At 33.1% G+C, this 23,608-nt stretch overlaps 1 protein-coding gene across 2 annotated transcripts in view; it reads right to left on the bottom strand.

The window, feature by feature from the left end:
* Nucleotides 1-1,388: 1,388 nt before the first annotated feature.
* Nucleotides 1,389-23,608, bottom strand: part of LOC105340534 (deoxynucleoside triphosphate triphosphohydrolase SAMHD1) — a 28,411-nt gene continuing 6,191 nt past the window's right edge. Inside the window, exons 7-18 of one of the 2 annotated variants that reach the window (XM_034483342.2) lie at nucleotides 22,601-22,677; nucleotides 21,547-21,690; nucleotides 15,941-15,970; nucleotides 14,738-14,785; nucleotides 10,678-10,842; nucleotides 10,493-10,584; nucleotides 9,175-9,231; nucleotides 7,757-7,958; nucleotides 6,127-6,213; nucleotides 5,077-5,181; nucleotides 4,829-4,960; nucleotides 1,389-4,057 (exon numbers count right to left, since the gene is read on the bottom strand). In XM_034483342.2, the coding sequence (XP_034339233.1) occupies nucleotides 3,911-4,057; nucleotides 4,829-4,960; nucleotides 5,077-5,181; nucleotides 6,127-6,213; nucleotides 7,757-7,958; nucleotides 9,175-9,231; nucleotides 10,493-10,584; nucleotides 10,678-10,842; nucleotides 14,738-14,785; nucleotides 15,941-15,970; nucleotides 21,547-21,690; nucleotides 22,601-22,677 (1,286 nt within the window). In that variant the 3' untranslated portion in view covers nucleotides 1,389-3,910. The remainder of the gene's footprint in view (nucleotides 4,058-4,828; nucleotides 4,961-5,076; nucleotides 5,182-6,126; nucleotides 6,214-7,756; nucleotides 7,959-9,174; nucleotides 9,232-10,492; nucleotides 10,585-10,677; nucleotides 10,843-14,737; nucleotides 14,786-15,940; nucleotides 15,971-21,546; nucleotides 21,691-22,600; nucleotides 22,678-23,608) is intronic. The other variant, XM_034483343.2, reaches the window with a different exon arrangement.

Consider the following 23,608-nt stretch of genomic DNA (forward strand, 5'->3'; position numbering starts at 1 on the left):
AAGGTATCAAGTTTATTATCAGCACATGTACTGGTGAAGTCGAAGTGTCGAGTTTCCTGTTTACTTTGGTGAAGTTTGCGTGTCGATTTTTTTTTGTATCAGTTGTGATGAGGTTCTAGTGTCGAATTTTTTGTATTTCTTGATGAGATTTAAGTGTTGAATTCCTAGTCTGCCATGGTGAGGTCCAATTGTCGAGTTCTTTTCTGTTATGGTGAGGTCTAAGAATAAAATTTGATTTCCTCGTCTGCCATGTCGGAGTCTATGAGTCGAGTTTCTTGTCTGCCTTGTTGATGTCTTAAGTATCAATGTTTTTTAAGTCTTGGTAATATCCAAAGTCTCTTTTTCTTGTCAGCCGTGCTAATGCGGTCTACTAGAGCCGAAGGGCCAAATGTCGAGTTTCTGGTCTGCCCTGGGCTACTGTACTGTAGAAAGCATGTAGGTGGCCTGCATAATATTGTCAAGATAAACTTGGAACATCGGAGGCGTTATCCGAGAGGCCGACATTTCAGGTGTATTGCAGGTGACCAGAACAAGAGTTTTACGTTTATTCTCGCCGTGGACATTCAATATGGCAGCTCACAAATCAACCAAAAGATAGCATCAGTCAGCACGCCACGTCATATCCTGCAATGACATGTCCCGAACTAGCTGCAGATCTATAGCTCAAGTCAAGGAACATTCGGGTTGACAGGCCAACCCCAACTACAAGGACTTAGGTTTTGGTTGGGACGACAGAACCACTTTAAGTTCAAAGTTTTTAGTTTTCAATTGGATCTGTATTCCTTCAACAATGAATAACTATTACTATACAAGGTCCAAGAAAATCAGAGGAATTTGTGGGATGGGGTACATGTAGGTGAAGTCCTCAATATTCTGTTCGTTTTCATCAAGCCCCATGAACTTGAACTGTGTAGATTAATGATTGGCAAACATTTTTTAAAAATCGAACTGAGAGTGCGTTATTATACGGGGAACACGGTCAAATGACTTGCATTCTTACTCTGTTAAAAATCTCATTCTTTACATTTAACCCGGGAGCCAACATTTTTTTTTTTTTGAGAATACGATCCATGGTGCAAGGTAGATGTGCATTATGACTTCACAATTTTCGTTTACATCTTGGAGGCAATTATATCTGACAGGTCATCAAAATCCCAATACTAGTTTGTCCATGGGCCCTTCTCTTGTACATTGTATTTCAATAGAACTCCTTGAGTTAGCCTACCACTGGAACAAAGCCTATAACTGGGACAAAGCGTTTCCAATGTCTTAAAACATTATTAACTTATACATCTTTATCAAATTTATCACATTTATAAACAACCAATAGTTCTATCCGTCTTTATAACAGCAAATAGGTAACCATGTAACCGAAGCAATATCACAAGTCAGAGTAAGATAACACCCACTTTATTCACGTGATATCAGATACAGTGGTACATAACGAAACAGTCATCTTAGTTTGAATTTCTTTAAGCAATACATAAGTAGAAATTTGCCAGTCATATGATATTTTGGCTGTCATGCATAACATATTTTTATAAAAGATACATGTACACTAGTGTACATTTAAAGCGGTCTTATGAGAACTTCCGAGTATAATGTTCCGGTAGGACTACAGTACTCTACATTTCTATATTTCATCTATCTAGAGGTAAAGTCTGAGAAGGGTTAGGGTTAGGAGCACGTTATAGGTACAGTCCATGTACAGGAAGACTAGAATCGTGAAGGACGGTAGACAGTAAAGAGTAGAGACATTACATCCTTAAGATTAGAGACATTACATCCTTAAAAACTCACACAAGTCACGTGACTTTGTCACATGACTTCAACTACAAAGGGGAGCTTTATAAATAACAGAGTTGTGAAATACAGGTATGGAATCGATTGAGCAGTATAAAACTGTGATTAAAATCTACAAACACAACAGTTTGATGGTAATTTAAACCAATTACAACATCCTGTAACAAAGGCTTACTTGTTGGTATATATGGATACATACTTTGCCTATTTAAAAATGTGAAAAACATGCAAATTGCAATACAATATTTCATAACTTGTACATATTATATGTAAATAAAATAGCACAAGCGGCAATAAATAGCTTTAAATAATATCTAATGGTTGAAAATAACACAGCAAGGATAAAAGTTAAAAGCAGATAAATCAGCGAAAAAAGTACAACACATAGGCAGGCTAATCATGCAGAAGAAAATAGAATAAAATCCAGACACATTGGCACATGTAGAGAAATGGGACAAAGAATTTGGCTTTTGGGCTTTGGGGTAGTTACATGTAAAAGAGTAGGCTACGAGACAACCTCAGTCATCAAATCACTAAACCATGGCAAAATAAAATAACAAGGCCATGACACAAGTCAGCTTATCATGATGGCACAACAGTGATTTACAATCGTGGTCCCAGTTAAATGGAAGGAATTGTAAAAGTTGAGGAAGTTATTCAATCTGGGCGAGGGAAGGTTATAAAGCTTCACCATAAGACAAAAAGTCCTCAATGCATATAATATATACATGTATGTTGTTGATTTTCCATGTATAGGTGATTTAGAATGTGATGCACTAGTCAAGTTAATTTATACAATGGATCAGAATAGTTGGTGGTAGTACACTGTACCATGGCAGTGGTTCTCATGTGTACTAGAATGTTAGTGCAAAAGAAAATACATTGATACGAAATAGCCATGGCAGTGGTTTCAGTAGAAATTTGAAGCAGTGATTTAAGAGGACATGAAAAAAGACTTAACCAGTGTAAATGATTATCTAAAATGGGCAAAAAGACAACTTCTTCAAAAGAAGTGAACTGATTGATGTTAAATAGTGGCCATTTAATTTGTAAAATTCAACTGAAATTGAGGTATATACTACATATGTAATACTGGTATTGCACTGTCACTGATAAAGATGATATGATATCTGACTAAACATACAGGATCAAATACAGGATGTTTTATTATAAGAAAAATTTCAAATGTGCCTTGCTCAAGATTAAATTAAAATCAATGTGGGGTAGTGAAAACTAATGCCCTAACTACCGATACTGAAGTGACTACCGGTATATATAATCTCGTTACGTTTCTTGCACATGGCATGGAAAACAATACAAGTGCTGTTTTACAAAACCATACTAAAAGCGAATAAAATCTGTGGAAAGAGTATTGATTCGATATACTGTGTACAACATAAATCACTGGGATAGAAAATGGATTCTATGTATATAAAAAATACTGTAAATTGGATTTCATTTAAACACATTTGCATGGAAAATAAGTTTTTCTGTTATTTGAATATAACCAATAGTAAAATTGGATAAAATAAACAAAAAAATTCTACTAAAAAGGAAAAAACCCACGTAAAACTCAAATTACCAACCAGAACATAAACCGATGAAGACGGGTGCACTATTGCCCTGGAACAATGGTAAAAATGTTTAAAACTGGTACAGAATATCTCTGAGATACAATGCAACACTTCTTTTTAAATTCATCAACACTACCAGGTAAACGAAATTGAACTTTAAAATTATCATTTCAGAAATCAAAATCAGAATATTTGGAACAAAAGTACATGTACATACTGTAGAAGCAGAAATTTCAAAGGATAAAATTCCATTTATTTGTAATCTCAACTTGTTTAATGGGGGATTTAATTTCCTTTTCTCATAAAAAGAACCAATTCAAACCTATAATCACATGACATTTTCAGGAGAATTTTATTGGACAGATTAGTATATACAAGAGAATAAATGAAATTAAATCCTCAATGAGAATTTCTGCTTTTATAGTACACTTGTACCTACAATAATAGGTATCACTCTAATTCAACTTCATAGTGACAATAGTCCTAACTACCAAGAATTGAAACAGAGCAGCTTGATTTGGGACATCTTTGGTTTAGTCAAACTTCAGGCGGGACTTGAATTTACTGGCAGTCCCAGGTGTGTTCTGACTGTCCGGGATTTTAGAAGACTCTGGGGTTGTACTGCCTGCCGAGGGGTCAGACTTGAGAGGGGTCATGTCAGGCATCAGGCTATCATCACCCTGAAAGACAATCAACCTCAATTGACCAAATCCTTACCCCCTCCTGAATCATTATTCTATCATAAATTCAATACTCATCCATTTTTGCTTACATGTAACAAAATAGTGCACACCAAGCACTTTGACAAAAAAATGTAAGATTGGCACAAGCAGGAAACAATGTCACAACCAATAAAGTTCCAGTGTGCTACCTATTAAACCACTACACACATGAAAGTTATGCAGCAATAGATATCCAATTTACATACATAAAAATTATATTTTTCCATAACAGTGTCAATACTGACAAGAATTTCAAAGTGAAAGTCTCTAATAAACTTTTAAACAATTTGATTAAACAATTTGTAAGAAACTGGGTTTTTTTTTTTTGGAGTCATGAAAATACTTTTTAATTTGAGGCTAATAAAGGATAGTGATTATGACTTGTTGAATTTATAAACAGCCAAGCGCTTTAAAATAGCAAATGCCTTGCTTTTCAAAGATTTTTTTATTTTACAAGACAAAAGACAAATGTCACAGCTACTTATCATGGCGCATCAGTATATAGCAGTCAGCATATTGATATATTGTTAAGTAAATGTGGATATACAATGCCTAAATAGTAGTCCGGGTTTGATACATAGGGCATTCACCTCTGACTCTTGCACTATGTACCAATCTTGACTTCTTTGAAGACATAAAATATGCAAAATACACTATCAGAGAATTAGCTAGATAAATTGTATCTTAGTAATGAAACGTTAGTGTAGCAAGATTGCAATGAAGCCTTACCACAGAGCACTGATGCTGTTGGCGCCACCTATTGAAGGCCTCAGTAGCCTCTTGAAGGCTTGCCTCGTCGGGTTTCTTACAATAGAATCGGATCAGTTGTTCTGCAAACTTCTCAGGAAGCAGATCAGACACCTAGGGTTCAACAAAATGCTGTAGTGAGACAAACTGTTGTAGTGAATTGTTGTAACTAAAGACACATAGTTGACTGCGCAAATGAATAATTGTTAAACAAAATAGCCTCCTCCTACTTGATCCTTCCTGACTTGGATGGGGGCGGTGGGGTCTTTCTTGTTGTAGAAGCGGACGTGGTCTATAGGATTCTTGTCTTTCATGCCATAATCCAGAAACACCAACTGCAAATTTGCAAAGTGAAAATTAAATAAACTATTAAGACTAATATTTTACTAACATGTACACTATCTCTAAGAATTGAATGCAGTGCATGTATTTAAGACATTTTAGGTATGCATGTGTAAGCATATGTTCAAAATGTGAATTAAAAACCATTTAATATTATACATAACATTTTTCATTACATGTTCAATAAGATACTGTACATTAAAAAAATAAACATTGTAAACTGGCGAGAAAGGTGTAATGAACAGTTGTCTGAGTGCCAGTGAGTGGATAAATATTCTGATACATGTACATGAAAATAAAATTATTCAAAAGGTATTTTTGACAAAGTAAGTGTTCACTCATACAACTTGCATAACATGCTATACTGTAGTATTGGCAGTCATTCTTCCAAAGTATCAAGAGACACACTCTGAAACGATGGGGTAATAATTTTTTCCTTTGTATAATATACAATTCAAAATTTTGATCAAATTTTGGCTAACAAAAATTGTGTGCAATACACAAGACTAAAAAAAAGTGAAGAACATGCAACCTTATAATTATGGTTTTTTTGGTTGGTTTATTGTTCGCTTTTCAGAGAGAGAGAGAGAGAGAGAGAGAGAGAGAGAGAGAGAGAGAGAGAGAGAGAGAGAGAGAGAGAGAGCTTTGGGATTAAGTAAGTGTGCATAGATAACTCTACCAAAGAAAACAAATAGACCAATCAAATTGTTTTTACATCAAAGGTGTGTATAATTTTTATCCTTAACACAGCTGCATGGTGCTACCAGAAAGAATTTGATTATCATAAACATAATAAAGTTTTAGAGAGAGAATTTTTAAATTAATTTTGTATAAACAAGATAAAATATTTACATGTATAATAATATAATTAACATTATAAAGTTTTATGAGAGAATTTTTGAATCAATTTTATATATAAAACAAGATAAAATATTTACATGTATAATAATATCGTCTCTTCCCAAATGACTGCCCATATTCTTCAAGATTTCCACAAAATCGTCTTTTACTTTCTCCTCATAATCCTGAAAATTACAAAAATATGCTTAATATTTTAATAAATGATTGTATATAATATCATCATTAATTTTCTCATGCAAAAGTAAATAAATTTTTAAAATTTATCAAACATTTCATATCAGAATGATATAACACTACTTTCTTAAACCCCTTTACTGCTTGTATTATTCCATTGTATTGCGGTACATGGACGAAAAATAACGTATCCTATATGCCAGTATACTGGTTTAATTGATCAGGCTCTGAATTTTCTTACAGGCTTGGTATTTAAAAATTCTGATTTGAATTAAAAATGGCAAATGCATTTGTTATTGTTCCTAACACGAAAGGAAAGACGGGGATATGGACACATTTTGGTTTCAGTTCTTTAATTAACAACAAAAATGTTTTGTTCTTTTTTTTTTTATAGACTTATAGCGTAAATGAATTATGTATATAAAGCAAAGTCAATTACAATACATTAACATTAAAGAAAATTTCAAATTTTGATAAAAAACCCAAAAAAAACCATCACAATACATTTTAAAATATCGCAATGTATTGCAATACAAAGGTTACATTTACCCCCAAAATCTAGCCCTATATGGAAGCCAAAGAAATATTCAAACTTTTTATTCCAAGTACACTGATTACTTGAGTAACAGTAATGTACATATTATGTACACTGATTACTTGAGTAACAGTAATGTACATATTATGTACACTGATTAATTGAGTAACAGTAATGTACATATTATGTTTTTTGTCAACTCATACTCCTTTTCTTCTCATATATCCCATGAGGCACATATGTACATGTAAAGTTATATTTATGTAATCTGCATAGTCATAGATATTGAGGATCTAGTTTTAACTTCCACTCCATTTCATTTTTTTTTTACCTGTACATCATCCTAACTGTTTGAGGTCTTTAGGGGATAGGCATGCCCCACACACTTATTCCAGTATAACTTGGTTATAGCAAAGTCCTAGAGACCAATGAATGGATTTACTTTGTTATATCTATAAATCATTATATCCATATAAGAAAAATCAACATATGCCTGTTTTCTATCACCAGACTACAATTTTTGCTAATTGAGGCTTAATTTAGAATGAAAAATTTAATACAATCTTTTGATACCTTTAAATAAATGGATTGTAAATGAAAGAATGTTTGTGAAAATAAATTCATTCAAACTATTATGTTAAATGGTAGTGCAAACTTTTTAAACTGTAATAAATTTGTTATAAAAGTGTTAAAATTCATCATTATTCACTATATCCATAAATTTGTTTTAACCGAAAATTTCTCAAAGATTTCGAAAGAATTTTACCGAGGACTCAATTTTTTTTTGCTTCCGAGATTTCGCTATATCTGTGTTCGTTCAAATCCAGTTTTACTATATCTCCTTTATTGTTTGTCTCCCCTTTCGTGTTGGAGCCCCTCAGGGTATTCCTGTAGCCAATTCACTTGTGCTATCTTTTCTTTGATGTCAGAGTCCTTTTGGGGTTTGAATGTGCCTCCCACACTTGTACAGGGTGTTACATTATATTTTTCCCAATTACCTTCTCTCTAACATCAGAGTCCTTTGGAGGACGAGTGTTTCCCACACACTTAAACAGCTGTCTTCTCTGGACTCTCATCAAGATTTCTCTGGACTCTTTCAGTTTTTCGTCCGTAGACCAAAGAATTTGCTCAACAATGAAGTCAGTCAGTTTTTGATAAGCCTCCATGTCATCAACTGTCTCTGATAATTTACGCATCTTTCTGAAATTTTCAGTTATTTTTAAAACAAGTGTAAAGTGAAAACAATATAGTTATGATGCTGTTTCAAAGCTCAAAGAAGTACGGTAATGCAAAGCTCCAAAACAATGGAGTTTGTTAAGACATGTTAAATTCTGGATGAGACTTTAGCAGCTTATAAGCTGTTAGGATTTGAATTAGAATATGCGAAATCTCAATTAAATTTAAATTTTATATTTACCTTCTTACTTCTGTCAAAATATGAAATATACTGTCACTATAAACAAATGCTATGCTTCCTTTCCTTGTCTGATACCAGACTACTTCTAATCATAAATTCATTTTTAGGGGCTTCCGTCTTCAGCGAAAGACCCTACTATTATTCTATTGTTTCTTTTTCACTTTTCTTATTATTATTTTTAACCTTTTTTTTTTCTAACAAATTTTGTGCAGGCGATTTTTTCGGAGATGGCTCATGGGATTTTCTTCAAATTTTCAGGACTGATGCCTCATCCTCTGAATTTTATACCAACGGAACAGTTTTTAAAACTTTACTTCCGGTCAGAAGTTATCTTCGTTTTGTGATTTTTAAAAGTCAATTGTCTCTTAGATTTCTTAAAAACGAGTAAAGATAAAGGACTGAAATTCTTAGAGATGATAGATCTCTTGTTTTTCTGGTGTACCTCGGTAAAGCAAATGTCAGCCGTCACTTCCGGTCGTCACCAGAAGCAGATTTAAAAAATATCAAACTTTTTTGTTTTATATTTTCCCCCAAAAAGATGATAGTGACACTTTCACTGATTCAGAATATGTGATTTGTTTTAAAATCGATCCACACGTTCTCGAGATATTAAGCATCAAAGTCCTGAAGCAAGAGTCTGAGTAGCTCAGAGTCGTGGAAATGTGCTCAGGCGACCCGGACTCAAGCCCGAGTGCCAAAATCCCCCCCCCCTAATTTTTTGCGTAGATTAACAATTTTGTCTTAAAAGTGAAGGATTTTATCTCATATTCTCTAAAATCAGATGGAAGACCCACTCGTTGCTTGCAACAAGATGTGTATAGTTATTTTCTACATTATTATTTTGATTCAATTTTGCTTTCCATTTTCAATTTTACCCATCTTGCTCCAAGTTTTATTCCTATTCAGAAAATTCTATGGCATACCTTGAAGCTTAATATTCTCATTTTCAGTGGTTGATTTTAAATTCAGTATGTGTCTTGTTTGTAGTTCTGGACCTACCCGTTTGTTCCTGGAATCGTCATAAACTCATCAGCCTTCAACATTGCCTCAGTTATCCTAAAAGTAAAACATCAAACTATTGCCAGGTATACATGTACGTATAAGCTTGAAGTCACGTGTTAATATTGGTGCAAGCCGTAGCAATTTCTTCAAAATCAACTTTTTGATGCCCTTCCACTATTGAAGCAAAAATATTTAAAAGAGGCATAGTGACACAAAAACCATAACTTACCAAAAACCTGTTTTTACATGATTTCCATGATCATATTTAAACACAAACTTTTGAAAAAAAATTTAGTCATGCAAGCACAGGTTAGTACATTCTGCAAATAATGTAGCATGATTTAGCATAACAAAGCCACCTCTCAGAACAACCTCATTTTTTTATGAACTTAAAGAATTTTTATATTTATTGACACACACTCTTTCTAAATGCATTTTCTTTCTGACCGTTGTCATCAAATAACCTCGAATCCTATTTTTCTCTCATAGTGTCATTCCCATTACATGTATTACTAAACCTTGACAACGGCAACCATTGGGCAGTCATTTAATGTCCAATACATAGTTTTGTTGAAGTGTAATTTCTAATTAACCTCAATGGCTTGTAAGTTAAAAGTGGATTAATTAAATGTGTAAAACCTCCAATAAATTCATATTCCACATATTTTTTATTTCCAGCGCCAATTTCCAAAAAGTATAATACTTTTTTTGAGCCACTAGGTGACTATAAACACCTGATTCTAATATAAACAGAGGCATATGAAACATCAATGTAAAATTGGTAATACAAAATATAAGGATAATTTTTCTTTATAACCAGCAATTTACCTACTTCCAGTATATCAACATGACTAACCATTGGACAAAGTGCCCGGTTACAAAGAAAGAATTCTGATCTTATAAAAGAAGGCTAAACATCAGAAAAGCTCATGCTTCCATCATACCAGTTCAGATATTCTATACATGTATCTAATTTGATAATTATGCATAGATCATCCCTGTTATAATTGTCTCCCTTACCAAAGAGAAGGAAACCATAAAACCCGGTTAATAAAACCATAAAATAATGTCAATTGGTGTCAAAAAGAAACATCAACACTCTAGCAATCAGCTACTTGTAACACAGAACCAAAGAACAAAACAAATTCAATCATTACTTAGTTGAAAACATCAAGTTATCAGAAACAAAAAATATACAAAGCCAGATACCAAAAAAACTGCCAAGCATCAACGACAATAGAGAAGAATGATTAATTGCTTTGACAGGGACAGAAAGGACATCGTCATTTCAAATGAAATTAAAAAAATGACCTACATTGTTTCTATGATGTTTCCCACACTGTGTTGATATGCTCGTCTGTGCAAAGTGTTCCGAGTATGAAACATGTCGTACAAATTTCCTACTTCCTAAAAAATCAAACCATACAGACATTACAAATTTGTATTTTTTCAAAGTCACAATTTTTTTCCTTTTATACAAGAGCACTAATTGAAAATAACCTTATCTCTTGAGCATATCTGCAGTTCATTATCAACCTTCAAAACTCTGGCATACTTCATACATCGAGTATGATCAAAGTTATTCTTGATCCCGAGCATGTGGCAATCCCGAGCAAAATAGTCCCATTTGTCCACATCAATCCCATTTCTCTTGTTTGCCACAATCTGTTAAAAAGCAACATCAGACACTTAAACATCCTAAGACATTCTCCTACACCACTAGCTCGTTGCACGCTAGCTACACTCTCGGTAAACAGTTCACATAAAACACTGAATGGTTTCCTTGTTATGCCTCACGGTTTACCCTAAACGTTTCAAGCAAGAAAGTGGCAAGTTTTTTTGGTGTAGTGGTATGCTTTAGGGTTTCTAGTATATAAAGATTCATCTACATCCATTAGGTTTCGGGACAAATATACATACTGAAATTTACATCAAATAAACAAGGATTATATAGTTTGGCAAACCTTACCAGTATGGACAATAGCATTCAACATGCTATTGATTTGAAAGTATACTTGACAGCTTAAAATGATGCTCACATTGTGTTTAGAGCACACAACATCCTAATATAAAGAATTCAGACATCAGCACTGACACTGAGATCTCAATATTAATAAAGATATTGGAATTTGTAAAATAAATTTCCGGACCGACAAAGATTCTTCCAGTTTACAATTTCATTGCACAGGGAGCATCCAATTTTTGTGTAACCCAACAGCATTCATTTATTTATTAAATTCAACTACAGACCGTGAAACGTACTACTACACCAAAAAAGCGTGCGACTTTCGTGCGAGAAACGTTTCGTGTAAACCGTTTAGCGTTTCGTGTGAATCGTGAAGCGTTTCGGGCAAAGCGTGCAGCGTTTCGGGCAAAGCGTGTAAATCGTTTCGGGCAAAGCGTGCAAGAACCGTGTGAAACGTTCATCAGATTTCATTCGGAACTCGATCTCTGACAATTTAATTGTTTCAAAATAGCGCTCATGTTAAACTTTACTTTAAACTGATTGGCAAAACTCCTTTGAGATATTCTCGTGAAAAAAATCTATAAAAAAAGATATACTTAAGATAAATCTTTTTACAAAATTGAATTAATTTTTAACAAACAAAAGAAAAGTACGCGTATTGAAAGAAGACTAGTTACTGAGACTATTCGGCTGTGTACAACCAGTACAAATAACCTCAGACATCGGGTAAGACCTGCACCTGGCTGAACCTGTCAATCAAACTCTGTGTATTCGTTTTCATTGGATGGTCACGGGTCTCTTTTTTTGTCAATAGCCAATAGAAATTTAATGACTTCAAGGTAGTCGGAATCAGTATTTGATGATGCACACAATTTCAATGATAGATTATTTAACATTAATTTGAACAAAATTAAATGTAAACATAGAAAGAAAATATTCTGTTCATTCTATGAAATGCGGGAAGTAATTCTTCTGAATCCCGATTAAAAATATTTCTACAAGTTATTATTTTAATTATTTAAACACTGATAACGGAAAACAACAAGTAATTAACACACTGAAATTTTCCTCAAATGTACACATGCAATTAATTATTATGGGAATCTATATGCATGGTACTTAATTCAAATATATTATGATAGATATAATGTACGCCTTTATGCGGGGCGCCGGTTATGTATACGAATATTGAGACAAAAATCTAAATCATTTTTTATTTTTTGTTCTTTCCGAAATCCAAAATAGTAATGACAACTTTCTTAATTGTTTAATCCATTGATTTTTCTCTGTGATGTTATGTACCGTATTTTCCCGACGACTCGTCGATGCGGACGACTCGTCGAATTGCCCAGTTTTCGCCAAAATTTTAACAAAATCCTTCGATACGTCGATCTCAGACCATACGTCGATCTTATCACTTCAAAATGGCCTATAAAACTGCAGTAACATTATCAGTGTATGATGCCACGATGTCACCGATATTGCTACCAATTATTATTAATGATTAACATTTAAACAATTACGCTTTATACTTATGCATCAAATTGTCAAATACTGGCAACTTCTACAAAGTCGCTTGCATTTTAAACAAATCCCGGTATCACGTGTTATGCAAAACTAAACTTACTTTGTCAGAAATATTTTATTCCCAAGCATTAAAATAAGTATCCACTCTGACTATCGCCAGTGTATTCGCCATTACGTAACCAGCCACCTGTTGACTCGGCGCGTGGTCAATGTTTGTTTAACAATTTCCGGTGTCATAGGCATGCACCTGTCTCGTGTCGGACTTCAAAGGTGGATCTCAAGTGCAGAAAGCTTAGCAATTACTATGATTTGATGAAACTTGTTTACTTTGTATCCAGTAATGCAGTTACACGCTATTGTTTTACATAGACACTGTTAGGAATAGATCGATCATTTGAACGACTTGATAATGACGATATACGACATACATACGTTTCCTAAAAAAATTATCTAACAATAATCAAAGAATTGGACAATAATTAATCAATGAACTATAATCACTCTTATAACAGTACTCTTTATATACACAGGGAGTGAAATTGCCGTAAAGATCTCAGCCTTAGGGCAAGATTATTAACACAACCGGTGTCAGCCTATTGTATAAACAGTAGTATTGATAATTGCCGATTACGTATTTTAAGATTGACTTTGACCATTAAATATTTCTGATTTATACTTTCCACTAACAACTCTTTACAAATAAAATAATTATATTTAAAAAAAAACATCCCCCGGACCTACTGCAATATTTTCTTCCATTCAAACTTGGTTTCAATTTTACTGCGCAATGTTATCTTCCTATTAGTGATACATAGAACCATGCGACGATGTGTTTATAAAAACGGAACGGTAAAACTTTTAATTGATTAAAGACAATGTAACATTTTTTAATAACTGTTGTTATTATTATGTATTAAAGTGTTGACAGATGAGTGAAAATGATAATTATTAAAGATGAACAGTGAATTCAACAACGTAATTTTCAATCACACAGCCAACTCCAGATGATTAAAACCAAGATTTTTAATGCTATTTTTAAAAAATTTCTGACATCGAGCCTACGACAAGTCGAACAAGACGATAAGTCGGGCGCTCTGCTTCAGAGGAAAAAAATACCGACTAATCGTCGGAAAAATACGGTACGTAACATTTATTTACGCGAATGATTCGACATAAAAAAAAATTAATCGGTTGTTTTATAGCATTTTGCTAACTTATGTGACTAATTTTATTTTACATAACTTTCAAAATTATCAATGTAAATAATTACAGGTTTATTTACAGTTAGTATTTTTACATCGTATTCTCTGAAACCAATAAAAATATATTAATGTGAGAAGAAAAAACAAATCCCGCCGAATACTGAAAAACCGATTTCAGTTTGTAATCATACGGATTTTATTTTTGGTATTGAATATTGTGTTACGGTAACTTTTTTCTCTGGAATTTTTATTATTTACGGGACTAATAAGAATCATGGATATTTCTTTTGAGCAATAAATATATTTATAGAAGTAATATTTTTGGCTAATTCTGTGAATAAATAATTTTTTGCTTTAAATATAAGTACCAAACTAATTTATTTAATCAATTCAATACTTATGTACATATATGTTTCTAATATCAGTATTTCTATTATTTTGTGTTTTCTTCAAATTAATTCTTACTAACAGAGTCAGGGTAAAAATCCTAGAGGACCCGAATCGATCAGGATAAAAGCGTGTCCAAAGCGTGTGAAAAGCGAGCAAATCGTTTCGTGCGAGAATCGCTTCGTGTAAACCGTTCAGCGTTCTGTGTAAATCGTTTAGCGTTTCGGGCAAAGCGTGCAGCGTTTCGTGTAAACCGTTCAGCGTTTCGTGTGAACCGTTTAGCGAGCGTGTAGCGAGCGTGCAGCGAGCGTGTGGTGTAGTAGTACGTTTCAGGGTCTGTACTTATATCTTTTAAGAGAGGTAGTCTCTGAGATTTTATTTTGGTGAAACTTTGTAATTTCATAAGACAATCAAGTTTGTTAAAAAAATTATTTGACGATTTAAAACTGTAAAATTGGACCATGCAGCTTTAAATTACCTCATAAAGAAATCCTTTGTCTTTACTTCTTCCACTGTATGGCCAATTCTAGAATGAAAAATATATATAACTGACATTCATCATATCATAAATCTTAAGTCCATAAAATTCAGTTAAAATTTTTTTGGAAAAAAATTAAAGTAGAAAATATTTATACGAATTAAGTGAAGACATAATGTTTTACTGTTCATTAATGATGTACAAGGACAATAAAAAATAAAAGCTAATTGTTAAAGTTTTTTAATTAGCACTAATAAATGTACCAACAAGAAAAGTTTGTTAATGAGATCCTTTTCTCCCTGATATATGATCTTAAGGTCAATAGGAGCCAACCCCTTAGTACCATAATAGCAATGCATTAGTTAAACAGTATTTAACATAGCTTTATCAGTAAACTTAGACTCTGGCCTGAAATTTGATGTGGTCCATTACTTCCTGTGTGCAACTTGAGTAAGAAGTTTGGTGACACAACCAAGCAACTTTTAATGTTTATACATCAGACTGTTATGTCAATGCTAGCTGCAGGACTGTAGCTCCCTATCTGGAAAAATTCGGATGGACAACCTGGGAGCTACAGTGCCTCCCATAGAAAAAAACTGCAATTTACGGCGCACAAAAAATTGTGCTAGTTTAGGACTGATTAATCTCAACTCCGAACACATTCTGTACAAATGTTTGATTCCAAAAAATTCCTCGGACATTTTACTGCAGATATCGTCACTTCACTTGCCTCTGATATTCTTTTAAACACCATCACAAGCTCCGTATTAAAGTGAAGTGGTGCAGTTTGTTTACATGTAAAAATGGAGATTCGTTCTTGACGTGAATTAATATACTTCAATTTCTGAGGTCAGATAGCATGTTTAAGAGATAATGCGACAACAAACAATTTAAAGTAAACATGTAATACAAAGAGCTTCTGCAAGGTTAAGAACAGCTTGGACGCAGTCATGTAAAAGCTCAAGCTTTTTAAAAAGCCTCCCATGAAGATTTATTTGTCTATCAAAATTGTGAACAAGAAAATCTTGTCATAAAATCTGCATTAAAAGCAAGAATACAACCTGGTAAAAGAGGTTATTTTACCAGTTGTGTTCAAGCGATTTGACAATAAAGCAATAAAGCAATCTGCAATGAAATCCAAACTCATTGCTCCCAAGTCTCCCTCGTACAACATCTAATTGATAATAAGTTTCACCTACCTACCTTACAAGTTGGACAACTTGTGTGCAATGCCTACAAAATGGTTTTAAAAGTTGTATTTCGAAACCTTTAACCTAACTACTCGCTACTGTTAATATAAAACTGGTGTCAATATTTGGGGGAATTGTTACAATTAAAAGGAGTTGAAGTGTATATATGAAATGATTGTAAGTCACTAAAATCACTTGATAAATGGCATATTTATGAAAAGATTCACCTGATAAACAAAGTCCAACAATAACCCTTTAATGAAATATTCAATTATCACAAATATTCTAGCTAGTTTGATTCCTTTTTATCTGACAGTCACATCAAGAGAGCAAACATTCAATTTTTAACTGGGGCACTATTTCAGATTTTTTTAAACACTTTCTTCTGTTGGAGATACTGTTTTGGAATTACTCTATTCTTAATAAAATTAACACTGACTTAAATGTTGACTAAATCTTTAAAAAAATTTTTAGGCAAAAATCATCAAAAACTAGAAAACTGACCAGTCAGGAAGGGCCCCGCTATGACAATTAATATAGAGAAGTGAAAAAAACTTTGAATTCCATCCTCTTTATATTAACAATGATGAAACATAAATGCCCAGCAGAAGATGTAAAGAACTGGACTATATAGGATCTCATGATTTGTAGTTGGATATGATTTTCATCCAACAATTAAAGTGTTTTTTTCTTGAGCCTTAGTTAGGGGATAAAACACACAAGTTGGATAAAAATCATATTATACTGCAAATCATGAGATTCTATTTATCCCATATTTTATACACCGCAATCAATGTTTACACTGTTTATAAAACTCTACATTATTTTACTTCATTATGCCTAGGCAAATCCCATTGTAAAGTCACAACTGTGGGATATCAAAAAAATATCCAATGAGTCATATCCACGGGATAAAGTGGGTTAACATGGGATGAAATAAAATTTGTTAAAAAAACAAAGAATTGATACCAATGCAATGATACCTAGGCTTTGCCTCTATTCAATAAAATTATTATAAATCATTGTGTACGGTATTTTAACCGAAATAAAATATGAATATTATATTTTAAATCCATATTTCAAAGAATGTACACAATACTATACACATCATTCAAAATTGACCTTAACTTCAAAACAAAGTTCATTTGCAGACACAGGCAGTGCAGTAATTAATCTCAATGTGACAGATAAAGATAAAGCTTAGGATTTTCTTCCTGTGGAAGGTTAATTAATCCCAAAGGACAAATATTGCACAGCCTTCCATGTATACAATGGTAACATTCTCAGCAGTTATCTCTCTTTGCCCATTCATTCTCAGCAGTTATCTCTCTTTGCCCATTCTTCTTATGCATAGTTAGGAATCTACCCCACCACCCCAGCTCCAAACCAGAAGACATAGAGAACCAAACTTAGCATCAAAATATGTATTTCTGCCTACTGAACTACCATACCAAATTTGAACTTGATTGGGCAACCATAAAAAAAGTTATTAGAAAAAAACAGGAAATTTGTGGACGGAAGAGTGACAGACGGACGGACGGACAGAAGGACGGACGGACAGAGTGATTACTATAGGGCACCCGCAAATCCTTGCGGGGCCCTAATTAATATCAAAGTAAGATGCATATCTCTGATACTTGTATAATTATTATGTACAATTGCAACTGATCTGCAAACCAAATCCATCTTGTAAACTGTATGAGTTAAGGGTACAATAGTGGTATTTTTCTTGCATTAACCAACCCCACTCACTCACTTGCATGCCATTTTTAGGATTTCAATAACCAGATTTTTCCCACGGAAAACCCGGTTAAAGTGAAAATGTTTAAACAAATGATGAAATAAACTACTAAAAACACCTCTACTAGGAAAACAGCTTGTGGAAGCCATTGCCCTACAAAGAATTAAAATGTTGTAAGTGTGACTAATATATATCATTACTTACCATCCACTATTTTCTACAGTAAATGAAAATTTAAAAAGTCATCAAATGTATGATGAAGAAACCTTTAACCAACAGCAGCAACTAGTATATGTGTAAATTAAACACTGGGTATTTGTTAAGTCCATCGTTTTTAAAGTTTGTTCACTTTCTCTCTCATGCTGTTTAAACCTAAGGTTGTTATGTAGGAAATAAATTCTTCTTTTATGGGTGCTTATGAAAATCATAGTTTAAAAAATCTGATCTAAAACCTCCCATATTTATGCTCAGAGAATAAAAAATAAAATGAAAGAAAAAGTAAGCAATCTCACATACACAACGCTCCAACATTGCAGAATACTTGACAATTCTTCACATAATGAATGGCAGAGTATGTATTAAATACATAAAATAATTTAATAAAGGGACACAACAAACAGAAAAATTATCACATCAAAACTTCCTGCAAATATGTACTTAAAGTGTTAACAACTACAATGTTTTATGAAATTTTATTTAGGGGTACACAAGGAGTTGTTCTGAGAAATTGTTTCAGTACAATGTACTACATTTGCTAATGGCCTGGATTCTGTTTTAAGGTGCCTCACTACACCTTGAAAAAGTTTCTCAAATCAGCAGAAAATTACTTGATTTTGATAGAAAGCATGATGGATAAGAAGTATATATGTCAAATAGGCGAAAAAATGTACAATTTTAGTTAAAAAATGATATTTTCAAAAATTTCATTCAGTAAACATAAACAAAAGGCCCAGGTGGATTCGAACTCATGACCTGCGGTTCACATGCCTGATACTTTAACCACTGAGCTATGACGATATACATCTGAATCGATTGATACAAACAGTTTAACAAAACATTTAAATCGCCATCTTGTGACGTAGTGTCTTAAAAAGTATAAGTCTCGGTGTAGTGAAGTACCTTAAAGGGCCAAAATTCACACAAAAAAGGGAAACCCAGAATTTCATGGTAATATGCACATCTACATACTGTGTCCTTATTACCATATAACGGGTAATTTTTACTGCTGTAATTTTTTACGAATTTGTCATAAAATAGGGTGATTTGAATTTTTACGCGTTTTTTTTTACGAATTGGACATGTCCGTAAAAATTTAAATAATCTGTGGTAAAATGGGGAAATTTCACCGTGACTTTGTTACAGTTGACACATACATATACAAATCAGAAAATCGTTTTTCTGTTAACGATTCCTTATATTTATAGCTAGGGATGTCAAATTGGTTAATTTTTAGTACTCGGTTACTCGGACGTTTTTCCGATCGAGTACCCGGGTACTCGGTAAGAATGTAAATAAATATGAACAAGTACATTGATACCTGTAAAAACTTGGTCACTTTTGTAGAAATTCCTCATCTTTAAGACAAATGTGATTTAACATGTTTGTCGTTCCCCCCGTACATATAGAATAAGCTAGTTTACTAGCACAGCTGATATTTTACGTTTTTTGAATCTTCAGTTCTTTTAAAATATTTTTTAAAAGACCTAAACTTTGAAGTTTAGGTCTGTTCAATTTCTCTACTGTATGCTATCTAATTTATATAATAGACTATATAAACGACGATGTTTAGTGAAAACAAATCATTAAAGTAAGCCAAAAAATAAGGGTCGAAGACAGCCAAAGGTGAGAAAAGCTAGGTAACAGGTGCTTGGTCACGATAATTACTATACAAACACTGCCGCAGGCGATAACGGTCATTTAGCAACGGTCAATTAGCATATTTAGAGGCGTAGGAAATCCTAATAAGGCCAAAAAAAAAATTATTCCTGTTTCCTGTCGCCAGACCGACCCTATCTTTTACCCTCCGACCCTTAAAGTTTTTTTGTGATCATGGTGGTGATCGGCAACTTTGCCAGAATTTCCTCAGAAAGAGAAGTGAAGATGACCAAGTCTTCGAAGTTCATAAATGTGTAAATTAACCTCACTGGCGAAAGAATGATAGAAAAATTAATCTACAGACATTTTTACTGCATAAATATACCTTGTGGTGAATAACTTGCGACTATCTTACCTTCAGAGGTTATAAATACGGGTGATGCAACAACATACTGTCTATTGGAAATTACAAAAACAATGTTTATTACTTTAAATCCTGATATTACAGTTAGTCAATAACCCGCTATTAGTTAATAACTACAACAGATGTTAAAATTATCATAAAACTGCTTTCTATATTATCTTGAGAATTAAACAGATCCTCTACATAATGTACGGTAGTAAGTGGGTCAAAGGGTTGGACTAATACTAAATACACGTAAGTACAGAGAGTGATTTAATTAATCATGTTGATATTGACATTAAGCTAATACAATACAAAAATATTTATCCAGAAAAGGATAAATACATGTACATTCATACACGTAGATAAAATTTTGCAAATAATATTAGTTTTTATTTTTAATTAAAAAATTCATCTATTTTTTTTCTTTGCCTGTTGTTTTCTATACATTACATGCATCAACAATACAAAGACCTTTGGAAATTTTAAATCATCTATTTACATACTGAACACTGGGAATATACATCTCTCTCATTATTACATACATGCTCCTAAAATAAAATATTTTTTAAAAATAAATTTTTTTTCCTACCTACCTACCCTAATTTTTTTGGTCAAGTGACCGGAAACAGGAATATTTTTTTTTTGGCCTAACTGTATGTACAAGTGCAATTGACGTTTTAAGTTTTAAAACCGATGTTTTAATGCATTATTAAATAAACCTAAAAATATTAAAAAATATACATCCGAGTAACCGAGTACCGATTTTAGTATTCAATACTCTGACGTTCGATCGAGTACCTGGTTAACCGGGTACTCGTTGACATCCTTACTTTATACATTTACCTTTATTTCATATGTGATATACACTTTACTTATTCCTATTTATCTGGGTATCATCATTGATGTACACCATGTGCTCATCTCAAATCGATTTACCGGGAAAAAAAGAGAGACAACTCCATTTCAAAAAATTTTTCTCTCTCTCTTTCTTTCTCTCCCAACCAAAAAAGACATCTAGCTACTAACATGGATTTAAACGCAGTTTTAAAAAATACTCAAGAATGACTGAAAGATCTGTTATCACCACCTGACCAAAAACGCCCAAATATACGTACATGTACATCCGTCAGGGACTGAGCTGAAGGTCATGATCATTACTCTCATACGTACGATGTAGAAATTTACGTGCGGTGTTTTTTTACTTCTGTGAAAATTTATGCGTTTAATTTTTACGGATTTATATAACTCGTAAAAATTAGTAAAAATTAGCAGCACGTAAAAAATACACGTAATACGGTATCTATGCAGTTTCACTTAATTATGTGCATTGTTTTAAAAGGAGTTCTGCTGACATATTCTTCGTAAATAGCCAAAATTCTAAGTTCAAAAAGGGCAGAAATTCCCAGAAAAAGAATGGAACCACATTCTCCTAGTAAATAGTACATCTATACATTGTGTCTTTATTCTATGCAAAGTTTCACCAAATTTTGTGCAGCAGTTTAAAGAAAATAATTTATTTTAAAAAAAAATCTCTGAATATGAGTAAAAAGTCCAAAATGTGAAAGGGTTAAGCACAAAATATCCACTATCAAAATATCTTCAAAATCTGCATTCATAATATATGTATTACGGTGATAACATTAGAGACCATCTGTACCTTTTGGATGTGTTTGCGCGGTCCCGCGATCTGTTCTTTAATGAAAGTCCTGTCTTGTTCTGTCAGTCCATACTTCTCAAATTCCCCCAACAAGTTGTTACTGCTCACTAAGTGGTCAAACATCTTCACAGATAAAGCTTCATGCTGAAAAAAGTAGATTTATGTCAAAATACTGCAAGACTTTTGTATAGTATGCATCCCCAAAAGCTGGGTTTAAAATGCTGTTCCTAATAAGTATATTACACATCCAAAAAAAACAGAGAAATTTTTAATTGATTGAATTTCAAAATTAAGGTAGAGAGCTTCATGAATAATTGAATATCATAACCATGCACTCAGATTTTCTCCCCTGCTGTAGATGTAATAAAATTTTCTAGGATTAAATGCATTTAATTAAGTGGCCATATTGGTCCCGCCCTAGGGCTTGAATCCTTGACCCAAGGGCCATGAATTTCACAATTTTGTTAGAGGGCCTAATGGACATCAGAATCATGCATTCAGATATCCCACTATTGTGAAAATGGAGAAGAACATTTTCTAAGATTTAATACATTTACACTATGTAGCCATATTGGCTTTGCCCCAGGGCCAAGAATTTCAGAATTTGACAAATGGCTTCATGATGGTTATAATAATCATGTTTTAAGTTTTTTCTATCATGTGTAGGAGTAGAGAAAAAGATTTTTGCCTTTTTTTTGTTTTTTGGCCCCACCCATGATACCCTGTGAATTGCATGGTCATAAATTTCACAAGCTACAGTATATGTATATTCCTTTCATCCTGAAGATGAATTACAACAACAAAAATTGTAACAATCGGCCTTGTAGTTTTCAAGAAGTTAAAAATGTAAAATTGTAAATGCATGATCCAAAGATGGAAGACGACCAGTGGAAATAGGTAAAATGTGTAACTCAGGTGACCTAAAAATCATATAAATGACATCATACATCATTAAGTAAGGACAAACAAACAAAATTTACTGTTTGTTTAATTTAATATCAGGAAATATAATTTGCTCCATTAATAATAGCGTTAAATAAAAAATAATAATTACCTTAATTTTGTCCTTGTCCTTGGGTCGGGCAACAGGCAAAAATTTATTGTCAAACATGTGAGACAATGGTCCATGTCCTACAGTGAAAGATCCATCTTCTTAAATAACTTGTAAATATTAGTTTTGCGGTTTAAACCATAAATAATCTATACTACTATATTAAAATAAAAGACTCGAATTTTGGGGCTTTAATACCGATAAACCAGAAGAGTACTGTCTTTTGTTTTATAGATTTTAAACATCATTGGTACTTGAAGATAACCAATTTGTTTTTTATATTTTCTCAATCAAGCTTCACTAATTGATAATTAACGAAAATTCTGGAAATCGTCCAGATTTTTTGGATTTTACAATCTTGCACATGTGCATTCTACATTCACGCTAAATCACCGAAGGCTCTTTAGTTTGTGTTTCCACAATATCACATTTGGATAAACTCAGAAACGATAATACAAATACTTGTAAATTTTCATTGGAAATTTGCTTATATAGAGCGAGTTCGATCACAAACTACCGTTGCCGTGGTTCGACTACAATGAGATCGAACTCACTTTAGTCCAACTAAAATGGAACCGTGGTCCAACCAACGGAGTGACTCTGGTCTGTCTCTGGTCAGGTAGTTTAAAGATGGCGGTGGAAAGCCGAACCTCCGAATTTTGCTTATTTTAATCAGCACAACATGCAATGTGTTAAATTTTAGCGCACACACATATGATTCAATGTGCTTACATGTTATTTTCCTTCTTTTTTCATGAACAATAAAATTATGAGTAGCAATTAACATCTTTCTCATTGTTTCAACCAGACATCGACCAATGTGCGTTCGAACACAGACATGCGCACCATAAGTTTTCCTTACTACCGTGGCTGAACTCTAGTTAATGATCGAACTCGCCCATATTCTGCTCATCAAAGAAAATATGGGAGATAACGCTAACACAGTGCATTTACTTTGAAAAATCCTGAGGGTTCCGAATGTCATCATGGTGTGTAAATTTGAAGCGATTA

This window comes from Magallana gigas, chromosome 3 (genome assembly GCF_963853765.1).
Source record: "Magallana gigas chromosome 3, xbMagGiga1.1, whole genome shotgun sequence".
Lineage (NCBI taxonomy): Eukaryota > Metazoa > Mollusca > Bivalvia > Ostreida > Ostreidae > Magallana > Magallana gigas.